Source organism: Centropristis striata, chromosome 10, assembly GCF_030273125.1.
Source record: "Centropristis striata isolate RG_2023a ecotype Rhode Island chromosome 10, C.striata_1.0, whole genome shotgun sequence".
NCBI classification, from domain to species: Eukaryota; Metazoa; Chordata; class Actinopteri; order Perciformes; family Serranidae; genus Centropristis; species Centropristis striata.
The window spans coordinates 27,892,587-27,908,834 of NC_081526.1; the positions used below are offsets into that span (position 1 = coordinate 27,892,587).

At 37.9% G+C, this 16,248-nt stretch overlaps 1 protein-coding gene across 1 annotated transcript; it reads right to left on the reverse strand.

Annotated features, from left to right (window-relative positions):
* Window positions 1-2,240: 2,240 nt before the first annotated feature.
* Window positions 2,241-15,273, reverse strand: umps (uridine monophosphate synthetase). The gene is made up of 10 exons (XM_059343554.1): window positions 15,033-15,273; window positions 11,532-11,685; window positions 10,263-10,387; window positions 8,914-9,101; window positions 8,702-8,799; window positions 6,658-6,818; window positions 6,462-6,579; window positions 5,237-5,412; window positions 4,831-4,945; window positions 2,241-3,379 (listed from the first exon to the last, which is right to left on the reverse strand). Exons 1-10 carry the CDS (start codon window positions 15,180-15,182, stop codon window positions 3,201-3,203), a joined length of 1,464 nt encoding a protein of 487 aa, XP_059199537.1. The 5' UTR covers window positions 15,183-15,273; the 3' UTR covers window positions 2,241-3,200.
* Window positions 15,274-16,248: the final 975 nt, after the last annotated feature.

Sequence of the window (16,248 nt, forward strand, 5' to 3'; positions counted from 1 at the left end):
TTAAAGAGACAGTTCTCCATTTTGACAAAAAAAAAACAGACTAAACTCTCTTAACAACTATTTATGAGTCGTGGTTGGTGCTTAACAGCTGTATAGCGTTTTTTGTTGCCCTCGAGGAGTCTGTGAAGATGTCACCAGAATGACACCGAAGGGGCACTGCCAATTTTCAGCCGGCATTATGCCACCTGTAAAAACTATGTGGGATGATGTGAAAAGGCAGACATGTGCCAGGAGGTGAATAGAGCTCCAGGTGCTGCAGCATGTCCTGTAGGCTGCTGCTCATGCTGTAGTGATACAGAGCCGGTTGAAAATTGTCAGTTTCCCTTCAAATCAGGCTTGAGGCTGACTTTAAAATGGAGGGTTTGGAGGTTGAAAGATAAGAGTGTTTAACAGACAGGGGAGGTCTAATGAAGGATCCAGTGGCATTACATTATGGGAATTGTAGGATTCAAGTTTGACTCATGCAGGGGTCGGCAACCTTTACTGACAAAAGCGCAATTATTGGCCAAAAAAAGGGTAATAATGTTGAAATTGTTATATTTGGATAATCATAAGGCCAATAACTCAGATAATTGGCTCCACTGTAGCTTTCCTCTTTCCCACAAGCCTGTAAGAGCAGTTTTTATTATCACAGAAGCAAGATGTGAATACAAGCTGTATTTTATATTGTTTCAGCTTTGTAACTCACAGATACGTACCTGTAGGAAAACACACACACACATTGTATCACAATCATCGAACGAGACTTGAACAGCTGTTGGCCTGTCCACCTCATTGGTAACTGGCCAATAGAACTCGTTGAGTGTAAGTTCAACTTCTGTAGAAGATGAAATGTGAATTATGACAGAAGACATAACTCTACCTGTGACCTAAATAAAGGCCTGCTGCATTGAGACTAGATTTCTTTCTCCAGTTGGGTTTACCCTTGGGCTTCTAATCAACAAACCTGAAACCTTCACAGAATGGAGCCACAAACATTATTTTGAGCCGTACAATGAAGATAAAAACAGCCTACTAAGTCTAAATTAGCCTACCAACATTACTAAAAGGTCTTAATGAGCATTTATTAATATGATGCTGTCAGAATGTAGCGAGGAGTGCTAATGGAAAGCTTGACATGGAAGAAATATCTCAAGAGGTTTGGAATCGAAAACTAGCCTAGCTAGGGAAACTCAAAACTAGACTTGAAGCTGGCAAAATTCAGAGGTTAAGGCGGTGCTTTAGCCAATGATAAATGAAAATATATAAAGACAACCATTTTATTTCACATAACTTTTTGTCACAGCCACAGGGAACCACTCCAGATGGCCTAAAGAGCCTACCCCTGGACCAAAAGTCAGGAATTCTCTGTCCCTGGTGCTCATGAATCTCACAACTCACTCAACTCGATATTTGCAAAATCCAGTTTTATCCAGTAATCAAAATATTACTTTTTGTAATACCTTAAATAATAATATATACTTTATTTGAAGAACACTTGATTTTAAGTTGGAATAACAAATATACATCTCCCTTCTTCCACCTCAAGGATGATTTTAAAACAAACACAAGCATAGTATTATCATTACAGGTATATATTATATATATGTAGTACATTAGAGGAATGTTAAATGATTAATCTTGAAAAATCTTTCAACATATGATTTATTGAAGTATTCAAGTCTCATTTAGGAAATTAAAACGACACTGCATTTCTTCTCTCTGTCATAATAGCAAAGTAAGTGGAGGGAAAAAGCCAAACAAAAACTTTAAAGTTTACCTTTGAATCAAGTGAGAGCATGCCATGAAGCCACTTCCCTACATGCAATCCTGCTAACTGTCATGACTCCAGGACAAAGGAAACAAAAATCTGTGTACTTTTAAAGGGAGGTGTCACAAACTGACGGTACGTCTGTCTTGTCTAAACAAAACTTGTTAATCAACTCTTTCTAGAGAAAAAAAACAACTGATAATGACACAATATAACTGAATTTATATCTCTTTAAAAAAGGATTGCCTCACCTCAGTATTTGTTTAAATATGGACGGCAGACATTGGACTTAATCAAGACGATTGTGACAACAAACCAGGCTGCAATTGGCTTTTTCTCATCTTGTCATCAAAAAACAAGTGAGGGGCTTCACACAGATCATCCAGACAATTAATCAAGCTGTTGAAAAATTCTTATCAAACAGGCTGAACACTGTTTAAATGGTCATTTTTTTTCTCATGTTCTCTTCAGCGCATTGCAATCAATCAGGCAAACTCAAAGCCTTTATTTTGTAGTAGACCTATGAAAATCATTGCGTTCCCTTTAAAAAAGCATGGTGAAGTCAGAACCACAGTTGAAACCTTGGAACCTCTCCCCATTAATGTGTGCGATTTAACCAACTGTACATACAAGTTTAAAATCTATTTAATACTGAAGGTTTCCCTGTTCAAAATAAATGACTGTCAAAGATTCTTACGAGTCTAGCATTTCTGTGATCTTGTGGAAGATGTTCAGATCTAGATTGGACAAAAGTGTGCTAGAAAATGCCCTGAATTACAAACATTAAACATTATACAACCACTAAAAAAATGATTAAACCATACCCACTCTTATTTGTACTATAATTTGTGATCTAGTATTTCAGCTCACAGAGGAATGGTGACAAAGCACAGCTTCAGCCTGACTGGACGTTGCAGTCTTTATCATGGAAATGACTCCTTGTATTCCTACTTAAACAAACACATCCTAGGGAGTTTAGTAGCCAACTAATTAAAAAAAGAAAAATCTATTTATTCCAAGTAACCCACATCTCATCTGTAACTCTGCATGCTTTGACCTGGACAGGAGGAGTCAACTCTATCTTAAAGGAACCCTGAAACCTTTTCCTGAATGTGTTTAAACCTGCTCAGAAGCACCTTAGCAGATGGACTTCAGGTGCAGTTCATTAGTAGGAGGGAATCAGAAGATCACAGTTAAAGCAGCTTATTAATCGGACAGAATCAAAGGAGATCAATTGCATTAGAATCCCCTTAACCTGCCAGGTAGCTCCTGCAGAACTGTGTGATTGTGCATTTTCATGTGGCAGTGCAGTGTACACATGTCTACATATGTTTTTATGTATTCAACTTTTAGAAGAAAAAACTGGAAGGTCTTAGGAGCAGAGTCCTTGTTAGAGCTGTAGGGTCAATTTTAAATGAGATGCATTGATGCAGATGCCCGTCCTGAGCTCCTATTGGCCAACCTGGCCCAGTCTCTTAGTGTACGCCTCCCAGCCCGCCTTCCTGTATGACTCGGCAGCCTCCAGCCTATCAGGAGCCTCCAGGATACCCCGACCCACGATGATGACATCAGAGCCTTTGTTGCAGAGGACTTCATCTGGGGTGTTGTACTGCTGGCCCAACCCATCACCTGTAACACAGGAGGCTGAGTATTAACAGCAGGCCCAACAAACATTTATTGTACTACAGCTCCTCCTTGTGTCAAAGAGGAGTCACAGCAGCACAAAGGGAGCAGAGTGCAAAGTCATAAAGTTCTTTAAATAGATATTAAAATCTTTTTAAGGCATCAAAGATAAATCAGGGTCTCTGCAGGTTTCAAATCAAATTTAACACTTTTTAAGACCATAATGAATACAATTTAAGACCCATTTCACACTCCCATACTGGCAAAAAAGTCCAAAAGACGAATGAAGGAAAATCATGCAATTACTTGCAAAGTATATGAATTTATTCACAGCTCTTTCACATTGGAATAAAAATGCTTAACCTAACTAAAAGCACCAGAAGCCTCTCTATTATAAATTAAGATTTGTTAAGAACTTTAAATTCTGACTTTTTAATTCTGATTGTAAAAATCTGACCGGGCTGCACAGGTACTTAGTTCTGTTTTGTTATGTTTCCTCAAAAATCAAAACATTTAAAAAGGTGTGATTGAAGTTTATGTTGTTCCTAATATTTCTATTTGTTGTGATTTGATTGATGTATTGCTTTGCCTTCTAATTTTGCTTCTGTAACACTGAAAATGAAATCTATCTAATAAAGGAAGATCTTATCTTATATCACAGCTGCGATCAGTCGAAATAATCTAAAATTCATGAATAAATAAAGAATAATAATGATGTGCATTTAGTATGTATACTAACAAGTGTGTTTGCATAAAAGTATTGTTTGTACTCAACAGAGTATTTGAGTTTCCATTTAATAACATAAAATATAACAAAAAAAAAAAATATATATAAAATATTATAATAATTGTGAATTACAAATTTTGTCAGAAAAAAAAGAAAAAGAGATTTTTGAGACCGATACTGATTTAAGAGAGGGAAAATTAATAAATCAAGAACCAATATGGTGGCAAATAGTCATTTCTTGAGCTGTATTGAAATAGATATTTTTTATGTGGATTGTGCACTTATTTTCCACCACTCTGCAGAAGGTTCCCAGACAACTTTCTCAAACATTAAACTTTAAGTAATATTTAACATTGTTATACATTATTATACAAACAATGAAACAGTTACATTGTCAGCCAATTACGTAAATGATAACCAACGATATAAAGAATAAGAATAAAATAAATAGTTGATAAACGTCATTACAGTTCAGTGTCAGTCAATGGCTGACTTCGAGAAAAAACAAAAGAAAGCCAAGAACATTTCTAAATCATGCCAAGCAACATTTTCTGCATTATATATTGTGTAAAAAAAAGTTTCCATAACAGCACATATGGACAGCATAGACACAGATGCTGATATGCCTGTGATAGGCCGATAATATCTGTCAACTGATACAGCTCTGAAAAAAAAAAAAAACATCTACTAAATAAGAAATAAAGAAGTGTCTGATGTGAGTCAGATTTACCTCCAGCCTGCATCTGCACCCCGGGGCTCATGTGGATGAACTCGGGCCTCTTGGAGATCTTCGAGCCACAGATAAACCCGATCACAAAGTCTGACTGCTCCTCTGCCATCTTCAGCTGGAGAGCAAACAGAGAGAAACACCTGACATACCTGGGACCTTGAACAATGGATTACATAGAGCAGGCATGTCCAAACTATTCCAGAAAGGGCCATGCTGCTGCAGATTTTTATTCCAAACAATCAAGAACACACCTGATTCAAATGATCAGCTGTTTAAACCCTGAGATCAGTTGATTGAATGACTTGTGCATGTTGTGCTTCTGCTTGGTTGAAAGGAGAACCTGCAGCCACATGGCCCTTTATGGAATAGTTTGGACATGCCTGACAGAGTATCTGCACAGACTTACCACAGCCTGTGTGTATGCACCAGTAGCCAGGGAGCCCTGGGAGCTCATCTGTGCTATGAGCAGACAGCCCCGGCCCAAAGGCTTCCCCACAGCACTCAGGCCCTTCACCACCCCGGGCCCCGGCACAGCGTGGGCGTTCACTATGTGGGACCAAGACGAGATCTGGTACACACCGCCTGGGAAATGGATTAAAATTGATTAAATTAAGAATTTCGGATTTATTCTCAAATAGTGCAGCATTAAGCCGTGCCCGTTTCTTGCCAGTTTTGGAAGTCTTGTAGAGCCCCTCCCTTGTACCTACAGGCGCATCACGATAAATTAGAATATCGTAGAAAAGTTTATTTATGTCAGTAATTAAATGAAAAAGGTGGAAATAACATTATATAGATCCATTACACACAGAATGGATCATTTCATGTGTCTTCATTTATTTAACTTCTTCCAATTATAATGATTGTGGCTTACATTTAATGAAGACCTAGAATTCAGTGTCTCAAATAAATGTATTTTTACAAAAGACCAATTTTAAAAAGTATGTTTAATATGGAAATGTTGGCACCTGAAAAGTATATCCATCTATATGCACCGAATATTTAGTTAGGGCTATTTAATCAGATGCACCTGTATAATGAGGTTGACATGATTGCTTTTGCAACACTTTTAGCCAGGAGAAGGATACTTTTATCATTAACAGCCTGGCTGAGAGACATGATGTCAATTTTGCAATTAGAAAAGATAAAAGTTACACTAAGAGGATCTAGTGAGCATTTTTGTTAAATGGCAACCTTTTGTCTCATACTTTAATGATTTAACCGTTCTTCCTCCTGACTGATTGAGATATATATATATATATATTTCCTTTTTGTATTTTTCATTTCCTTCTCTCCCTTTTTTATTTCATTTATTTTATCTTATTAATCATATTATTATTTATTTTCATTTTTATTTGTATGCATTTTTTTTCCCTCAAATATTTAAATGATTATTTTTTGTCTATTAATGTACTGTTTTTTGATGTTTGTTTTTGTTTTCTCAATTATTCTGAGGATTAGTTCGAGGGGTGGGGGGGTGGAGAGGGGGTACGAAAAAATTTGAAAAATAACTGTATATCAAGCGCTGTGTTTGTGTATTCATTCCTCCCACCAATAAAAATTGTTGGAAAAAAAGACTGTTAAAATCAAGTGACAGCTGAATTTCATACAAGTTTGAATTTTAATCGTCTCACCTTCATACTGATGCTTCACGGTGTTCCCGATATCAGCAAACTTGCGGTCTTCAAAGATGAGGAAGTTGTGTTTCTCAGACAGAGCCTGCAGTTTCTGGCTGAAGGCTGCTGTGTAGTCCTGTGAGCACACACAAGCATTAGATAATCAGTCCTGAAAATATTATTCTTGTAAAATACAGACGGGTTTCACGCCAACCTTTAGGATGTCCACATGGGTCTTCAGCATGCAGATTTTGGGGCCGAGAGAGTCAGCAAGCTGCAGGAGCTCCTCGCTGCTCGTCACATCAGCAGAAACACAGAGGTTGGACTGTTTCTCCTCCATGGTCTGCAGCAGCTTTGACGCCAGAGGATGAACGTCTGCAGACAAGAGGAGGGACAAACTCGGATTAAAGCTCTGCATCCAAACCCTGCAACCCCCTGGCAGGTTTGAAAAGCATGTTTTTCCAAAATTACACCATTAATAATTAATTTATTTAACAGGGACAGTGCATGGCTCTCAGCCGTACCAGAATTAGCTACCAGCAAAATTTCATCTGTAGTCCCTGGGCAGGAACAAATAACATAAATCTAAACACAAACAAACAAGCCTTTCAAACAGCAACAACAAAGTTTCACACTCTTAAAACACAATACAACACAGGACAACAGCAAGAGTAAAGTCACAGTATTAAGACGCAACACAAAACAATGTTAAAATACAACACTAAAGAGATTGCAAAATAGTGAGCTAATGTTTGAGTTTATAGTTGGTAGGTGCACGATTGAGTGGATTTAAGCCATGATTTTATTTTAGATGTAAAACCAACGAATGTGCTGATGACTCCTTTAACGGAGGAGCAGCCAGATTATGAATCACCCTATACACTAAGCTAACATCGCGAGACACACTAAATTTTCAAAAGTCAAGAGTTTGTGCTTTTGAATTATATTGCAGTGATGATGACTTGATGGCTTGTTTATACAGCAACTGTTGTTTTTCCAGTTTGTGACCAACTTGTAATGCAGTATGCAACATGTGAAAAAAATCATAGAGTGCGAGAGAGAGATATAGATAGCGAGTAGAGAGTAGATATATAATTTGGCAGCATCTAGTGGTAGCTGATTTCGAATGTGTCTGAAATTTCTTAAATTAAATTTGACAGTGTTACAGACCTGTTTTATGTGTTTCTTAATCATCCTTGAACAAAACTGTTCTGTCAGGAAAAATAACCAAGTATGAGCTTAGATAGTAGTATTTCATCAGAATCACTTTATTCCACATAGCTTATAAAAAATAAAAAAAAATCGGTAAAAAACCCCAACAAAATTAAAATCTGCACTCCGAAGTGCAACTAGGAAGCCGTGAGTGACTCGGCTGAAACCAAAAGTCGCGTGACAAGAATTAATGTTACTGCTGACTGTTTACACAGAGCAGAGAGGAGAGGATGAGAGAAGTTGTATAACAATAATGTTAACATTTGGAGAGAAAAAAAATGTATATATAAATTTCATGATATTCCAGGTTTTGTAAAAAATAAATGATCAAAGAAATTCCACTTGCTTTTTTCCTATTTATGACTTCACTGTATTATACTGCATAAAGGACAGTTTTGAGTTGTTCCTACTTCAAGCACAAACTGTTTCCATAGAGGTGCAGGACTTCTATATTGCAGTGAAAAACAAGGCCACAGTGAGTAAAATGCAAAAGGAGCAAAACAGTTTCATGAAAATGTCAAATTCTGCATCTTGTCACAGGCTTGACCTTTCCTCCATTTCAAAGCTGATCTGCTGCATTCGTCTCTTTCTATCTGTGTTCTGTGCAAACAGAGAGGTGTTTGTAGTTCATGCATATTCAATGACTAATTAGAAGTATGCATAGTTTTACTATCCATATTGGGCGAAGCTGAACCCCTAACATCAGCATAATCTGAGGAGATATAACGCAGCTGAGGGATGTTCTGATCAGAACTGTAACGAGTCATTTATAAAAACTACTTCCAACTTAAAACATCTGAGTCTCCTTAGTCGTCTATGTGAAGTTGATTGCTGTAATTTCCACAACAGAAACTGCTTGGGGTTCAGAGTTAAAGTAGCACCACCTCTGACCAAAACGACTGATATAAAATATACAAATGCTTTAAAAAGATCGCTATAATCATGCTTTCTGGGCCAAGACAGTGGAGTGCATTGGTCTTTAAAGTTGGGTGCAAAGATACTTTGTAAATTATATAAACATTTTACTAACTTAGAAATCCACATACTTGGTAGCGCGGCTCTGTCTGCGTAGCTCAGCCTTGTGTCCTGCTCCTTGCATGGCTTCTTGCTGGCAGGAACACCATTTCCATTCTTGTCCTGAGGGCTGAAAGAGGCAAGTTGCAGTGTTACCTGAGAGTAGAGCTCAAAACACACACACACACAAGCTAACACTCCAACTATACTCGTCATCTTAGGTTTGAAAACCGCGCGGCTGTACCTGAACGTGTTATTGTCCAGGATGAACTTGCGGACGCTCTGGGCGGTCTGTGCGTCGATGCGTTCGGCTGCCAGCAGCACGTTGATCAGCTTGAACATGGAGATGATGGGATGGAGTTTGATTCCCTGAGAAGCCAACATGTCTACTCCGCCCTGCTCTCTGTCCATCAGCACGATGGAATCTGTCACCTAGAACCATGAAGAGATGGAAACACCCACTGGCTTTAAAGGTGGTTGCTGGTCTTTGTAACATTATTATTAGAGATGTGATGATTCCAATTGTTTTGTCCAATTCCTGCTTTTTTAGAAGTCTGTCCAGTCTTTCAAAGAACTATAAATGAGCATGCAAACATTTTTGTAACATTTCTTTATTGTGAAATTCAATTGCATGTTCATTATAAACACTTACATAACTTTTAAATGTTTTCTTCCAAACTACACATGGTTACAGGACCTTCTCTCACTCACAAAATGAAAAAGTGCTCAAAGTTACTGAACAGAGGTCGACCGATATGAGATTTTTGAGACTGATGCCGATACTGATTTTACAGGCGGGAAATTGATAACTGATATGGTGGCCGATATAGTAATTTCTTAAGCTGGAATGAAAAAATAGATCTTTTTTTATGTGGATTGTGCACCAATTTGTACCTTTTTCAAACATAAAACTTTAAGATTCGTGGATTATCAGTCCCACAACTGGGGAAATTAAACCTCATTTAACCCATCCATTAGTGCGCCCATAGGGAGATAGGTTCGACCTGTCAGTCCTGGGATTTGAACTGGCGACCCTCCAGTTACAAGCCAGATTCCTAACCTTCTTAACAATGTATTACATTGTCAGTCAATTTTATAAATGGTAAATGAAAAAATAAAGAATAAATAGAAATAAAATAAATAGCTAAATAAACCTCCCTATTGTCAAATGCTGACAATTTAAAAAAAGAAAGAAATTTAATAGCTTATACCATTTCTAAATCCTGCCAAGCAACATTTTCTGCATTATATATTGTGTAAAAAAAGTTTTCATCACGGCACATATCAGACAGCATATACACCGATACTGATATCTGCCAATAATATCAGTCAACCGATATATCGGTTTGTTTTTTTCAAAAAAATTGAAATTGAAATGAAATAAAAAATCTTGTGTGTTTTTATTTACACAAACTATTTATGAATGTGTATCTATTTACAACAATGTAAAGGCATGTATTGTATTAAATTAACACTAATGTGGAGAGCAGCCTCCTCCTGCCTGCCACACCAGGAGAAGAGGGGGAGAGTTCTGTCAAAGTAAAGATCTATTTGGATGGACCAGTGTTTCTACTGTCATTTTTGATACTGCACCTTCAGTCCCTCTTTGTAGAGCACTTCAGCAGTCTCCAGGATGCTGGTGCCGCTGGTCACTGTGTCCTCGATGATCAGACATGTGTCCCCCTCACGAAACGAGCCCTCCACCATACGCCTGGTTCCTAGAAGGGTTACATAATGAAGCTTATGTGATTGTGATTATGAGCTCAGTGATTTTCCAAGAATTGTCTTGTCAGCTTTGCAGCGCTCGAGGAATATCAGCGATTGACCCACCGCTGTGATTGCAGGTCGATGTCCGCTGTTTATAACCCCTTAGCATTCAGCCCCCTTTTTAAAAGGGGGAGAGGGGGACAGGTGGTCTTTAGACAGATGGCAGGTCGACAGAAGGTGACACATAAAATTGGTGTACACCATCTGAAAGCTGGGAACCTGAAAACTTTTACTTTTCAATGCAACTCAGCACTGTGTGTCAATTAAAATTGTGAAAGTGCATAAGAGCTTAGAACATCATGATGGAGGTATATGAAGGTATATTTCAAAGCTCAATTATGCCTCAGTTGATGCACCAGTTTTGGTGTTGCTACCATTTGTTACACTAATTAGGTGCTATATATATTTACCTTATTTGACCACTCAATAATTCATTACTACGAACCCTCAAAATATCACATTTACATCAAGGCCCAGAGGAACACAATATTATTTTGCAATTTGATGGGGAGTACTTTTTTTCTGGAAATTGCTAAGAAACCACCTTATTATCATTATACCTTGAAAAAGCGACATCCTCTGAATGCTCTAGCTCTCTAGTTTGTGGTTGTAACGTTTCAGGCTGTGATTATTCTAAAGCTCACAGAAGCTCATTTTAAACTGGGATGTCAAGTTTAAAAAAATTGGCTCACTACAGTGGCATGGCTACTATGGTGACTAATATAATAACAAATGAATAAAGGTTGGCTCAGTGAATACACAAGAGTCTCGGCTTTCCAGTGATACCCAATTTATGCAATTCCAAGACTGTTCAGGGACCCAAATATGCAGAAATACCACATTAAAAAACAAAATAACACATTTATATTCCATTTAAAAATGCATGGTTTGTGTCCCAAAATGCATGTCTATCAGCCAGACATCTTGCAGTCAGTGGTTGCTTTTTAAATTAACCTGGGCTACGTATCCTAATTAAAGTGCTACGAAATGGGACAGTTATGCAACAACGCCATTCTTGTGTGTGTTGCAATTTACAAATAAATCCAATATTCCTGAATGGATAAACAGAGCTCCCCGAGCCTTCCAGCCACCCACCGTAGTCCTTGGCCTCCTTTCGCCTGATGAGCATCGGCAGTTCATTTCTGGAGCAGATGATTGTGGCGAGAGGCAGGGCTGTGTAAGGAACCCCACACACCGTGTCGAACTGCAGCTTCTCCTCTAGCACTCGCTGGTAGATGAGACTCGACACCTGCAAATAAGACAAGAAAAAGGGTTTTATGGAGGGCTCGAAACAATGCAGGCACATGAAGTCTTTCTCCACCACGCTTAGTAGGTTTAACTTTTCAGTGACTGTCCCTAATTATGTTTAAACCACATAAGATTGTTCGATGATGAGATCCACTTTTCTAAGACTTGAAGGGGTAATAAACCGACAACTTTCAGACGATTGCTTTTTGAAGAAACCTTTTAATGCTACCAGGTTAACTTGGCATGATCAAATAATAGCAAACTTATCATAAATGACCTAAACAAGAATAGGATTAAGCTTTCTTGCATTGATTTGATGATAATTGTTGTTGACACTGTGTCAAGGACATATTCATGATCGTTTGAGGCTTTAGTTAATGGGTTTGTTTTATATATTTGATTCAGATTTCTTGACACTATATTGTTTGACTGAATAAATGTATTAAACTCTGGTGTTAATGTAAAGTTGTTTCACATCGTAAAGTCTCTTGATCAGCACCTGTTGCCCTTGTTCAGATAAATGAATGGTTTTCCCAACAATTTGATAAAGGGCAAGGAGATGCTTTGTCTCCAACATTGTTTTCCATTAATGTTAATTATTTTCAAATTAAAGCTTCTAACTTGGGAGTTTGAGTTTATCACACTGTGAGCATATTATATAATAATAATAATAATAATTTTTATTTGTATAGCACTTTTCTTAAGAAAGTTACAAAGTGCTTTACAGGCAAGAGATAAAAACATAGTGGAAGACAGAAAAAATTACAATAAAACAACAGAGCAAAGTAAAGGGCAATGCAGACAAGTTGGAATTACAAATGCCAAAACATAGAAAGTGGCACGAGCTGGGGGAGAAAAATAACCAAGAGATTAAGTTGTTAAAAAGGCTTTGCAATAAAAGAAAGTTTTAGGGGTTTAAAAGAGGCTAGTGATGCAGCTTTAAACGTGAGTAAAATTATTCTAAAATCAATTCTGATTAAAATGGGTAGCCAGTGCAAAGCTGCTAAAACTGGAGTTATGTGGTGATATTTTTTGGTTCCTGTTAAAATTCGGGCAGCAGCGTTCTGCACCAGTTGGAGTTTGTGGAGGGAGCTCTGAGTGATGGTGTAAAACCCTGTGTAAGTCAGAATAAAGAAGATCCAACTTTGGAAATTGTTTTAAGCTGGAAGAAACAAGACTTTACAGTGCTTTTTACCTGAGCATCAAAACAAAGCTCAGCATCAAACATAACACCCAGGTTTTTAGCAGCCTGCTTCAGGTTCAGGGAGAGGGGACCACGTTGGCTTTGAAGCAGGTTGGATGATTTTTTTGGACCAAAGGCTATGATGTCAGTTTTATTTTCATTGAGTTTTAAAACGTTTTGTGACATCCAGCTCTTCACATCCTTGAGACAACTCAGAAGATTGTCAAGGTTGGCAGAGTTACAATGCTGGAGGGTGTTAAAATAATTTGTTATTCTGTCTGTCTTGTCTGTCCCTGTTGTCTGTCTCTGTGCGTGACGCAGTCACTATCAAATGCATGCGTACGCGTGTGTGCCCTCTCTCTATGCATTTATATATTACTCATGTAAGATGCTTTTGATACAATGATGATGTGCTAATATTGTTTTAAAACTATGATTACTTTAAATACATGTATCCCAACTGCTTAAACTTAGTAAGATTCTATAAATCACGAAGAATATATATTTTATATTTGTCTCCAAATTATATCTCTGTAAGACAAAACAAGGCAGAATGTTTGTCTTAACAAGTTTTGATAGCAGGTCAGGACACAGTGTGAAGGGCAGAGAAGATTGCTGCCCGGTGACATGACGTGTCTCTATACTGATTAAAACTGACGAATCAGCAGATCCAGAAGGCAGAACTTCCTGGAAGAAATCTACCTTCATGTCTGAGTAAACAATTGTGAGGATAAATAATTGATTCGAGGGAAAGGAGGGTTCAGACTTCATGACCTGAAACCTGTCTGTGTGTATCAGGGACATGTAGAGTGAACCCAGAGATCTCTGTAAAATGCACATTTCTTGACGTATTGTAAAAAAATTATGGTAAACTGAGAACTTGGACGTCTCCTGCTCATCATTCCCCATCAAACGATCTGCGCAGAGAAATAGGTGTGGATTTTCGGTTGGTGTCAGATAATTCAATGGAAATGGGTCTGTAATTATCGAGCAGTAGAAGGTCTAGGTTAGGTTTTTTGAGTAAAGGATGAATGATCGCATGCTTAAAACCGTTAGGAAAAATGCCAGAAGTCAGAGAACTGTTAATAATCAACAAGATCAAAGGACCAACAATGTGGAATACCTCTTTTAAACAATTGTAGAGACAGTATTTAAAACACAGGTAGAGGATTTCATTCGGGAGATTAATTTACTTAGTGCTAGGATGTTAGTCGTTTGAAACTGCGTAAAGGAGGCCAGATTATTGCTTGAAGTGGGAAGATGACGAGGATCAGGAGAAATTTGTGACCGGATGTTCTCAATCTTACTGATGAAGTATGTGGATTACATAGTTGTACCTGCTCAACATTAAACAAAAAACCCTTGCAGATTATACTGAACTTTTTGTTGAATGGTGCTGTTGGATGAGCACGACATGTAAAGAACCTGTCTCACTTTAGCTGAGTCAGCAGCTAGAGCACAAAGTTAAACATGTGGTAATGTGGGATTCAATACTTACGCACAACTATCATTCATGTGTGTCCTGTGTCTGACTGTGCTTCATGTGCTTGGGTATGTTTTTTATATTAGTGGAGATAAGGGATGGGATCCTCCAAAAATCAGACATAAGTGTCAAATGCTTCAGCTGTGGAATATTTTTTTCTGAAGATGTTTGATCAGAGAGAGACTAAAAACATATATAATTGGGACATTTGGTATGATCATCCATGGGCTAATGAATTATTTTTTTTATCTTTCTGTACATACAACAATGGTGTGTTGATGGTACAAACAACTATGACTAAGACAATGCAGGATGTTTAGTTTAAGACTATTTTAGACTGAGCTGTAAACTAACCTATAGGTTTGTAACAAACACATTTTAACCACTGCAACTGTATTTTCGTGCCAAGCACACAATCAACCATCGACTCTATCTATCTACGCTTTATCTTGCATAAGTCATTGTCCCAGAAAGAGAGAGTTCTTTGAAAAACTTAAAGTCCATGCTGTAATTGTTGGACTATCAGTCTGGACCAAAAACTCACACGTGTACACTAATGCCAAGTCAACTTAGTTTTAAGCCTGACTAAAACAACATTCACTTTTGGATAATGTCGCTGCTTCATGTTTTATTTTACCACATGACATTTAAAGTTGCTGTGGGGAGAACAACACGTGTTTACCTGGTTCATGAGCGCTGGGTGCGACACGAGGACCCTCAGGTCGATATAAATGGGGGTCATCATGCCGGTCTTCAGCTTGTACTCTCCAAACTTCACCGCGTTCACATCGTGGAGCTTCAGGATCAAACTGTCAATAGAGGAGGTTTCCATATTTGCTGTATTCAGGAGGTTTAACGGGGAACTCTCTATCTTGTATCCTACTCGCTGCTTTCTCAGCGGAACTAAACACTTCCGCTCTGATTTCTTCAGAATAAAAGCAGCATCACTGCTCTCATTTTGAGAGCATTTCGATTCGGGAAATGTTTGTGCATTAAAAGTCTAAAAGTTCATTGTTAAGGGCCTGTAACAAGTTTAATAAAGCCCACAATATTTTTTTGTATTCGTGCAAATTAACAAGAGCTGAAATAAATTACATAGTACAATTATGTAAAACTAAGATCAAACGGTATTGGTCCTAGGAAGTAAATTTAGCATTAGATTAGATTAGATTCAACTTTCTTGTCAGTACAGGTACTTGGACAACGAAATGCAGTTTAGCATCTAACCAGATCAATAAAGTCCATATGAACAGTAGGCTAATACATATGTATAAATAAATACAATAGGATTTGTTTGTTGTTGTTTTTTTTATCAGCGGATAGCAGTAGGTAGTGCAAATAGTTTAAATAGTATAAATAAAGTGCAGTTCACAGTATATGAATAACTACATGGATGATACAGTGCTAACAGATCAGTGCAGATGTTCAGTGGCAACAGCACAATAAAAATAAACAGAGAGGTTATTGTAGGAGCATGTTATCCCTCTCTTACATTACCGTTATTCTGAGATTTAGTGATCGAGTAAACTTAAATTTCACTCAATAATGAGTTCCCGCCATTTTATTCTGAAGGATCGATGCCGCAACCGGAAATTGTTCCCGCAGAACCAATGAGAGAACGCATGATGTTACGTTCCTTTACACCTCAGGGAAGAACTGTTCCCTGTGTTCCAGACAGCTGTTGATATATCTCTCTAACAACAAGGACCTTGTTCTTTTGCTGGTCTGGTGCTGGAGCTGGTTCGCAGTTGATTCAATTTGTGAACCGTCTCAGAACCTGTTTGCTTTTCCACAGGCTACAGAGCGACGTCATTGCGTCACTGTATACGTCTGTTTAACAACTGCGGACTGATGATAAGCGGATCCTGGTTTGGGAGCCCTGATTGGCATCGAAACAT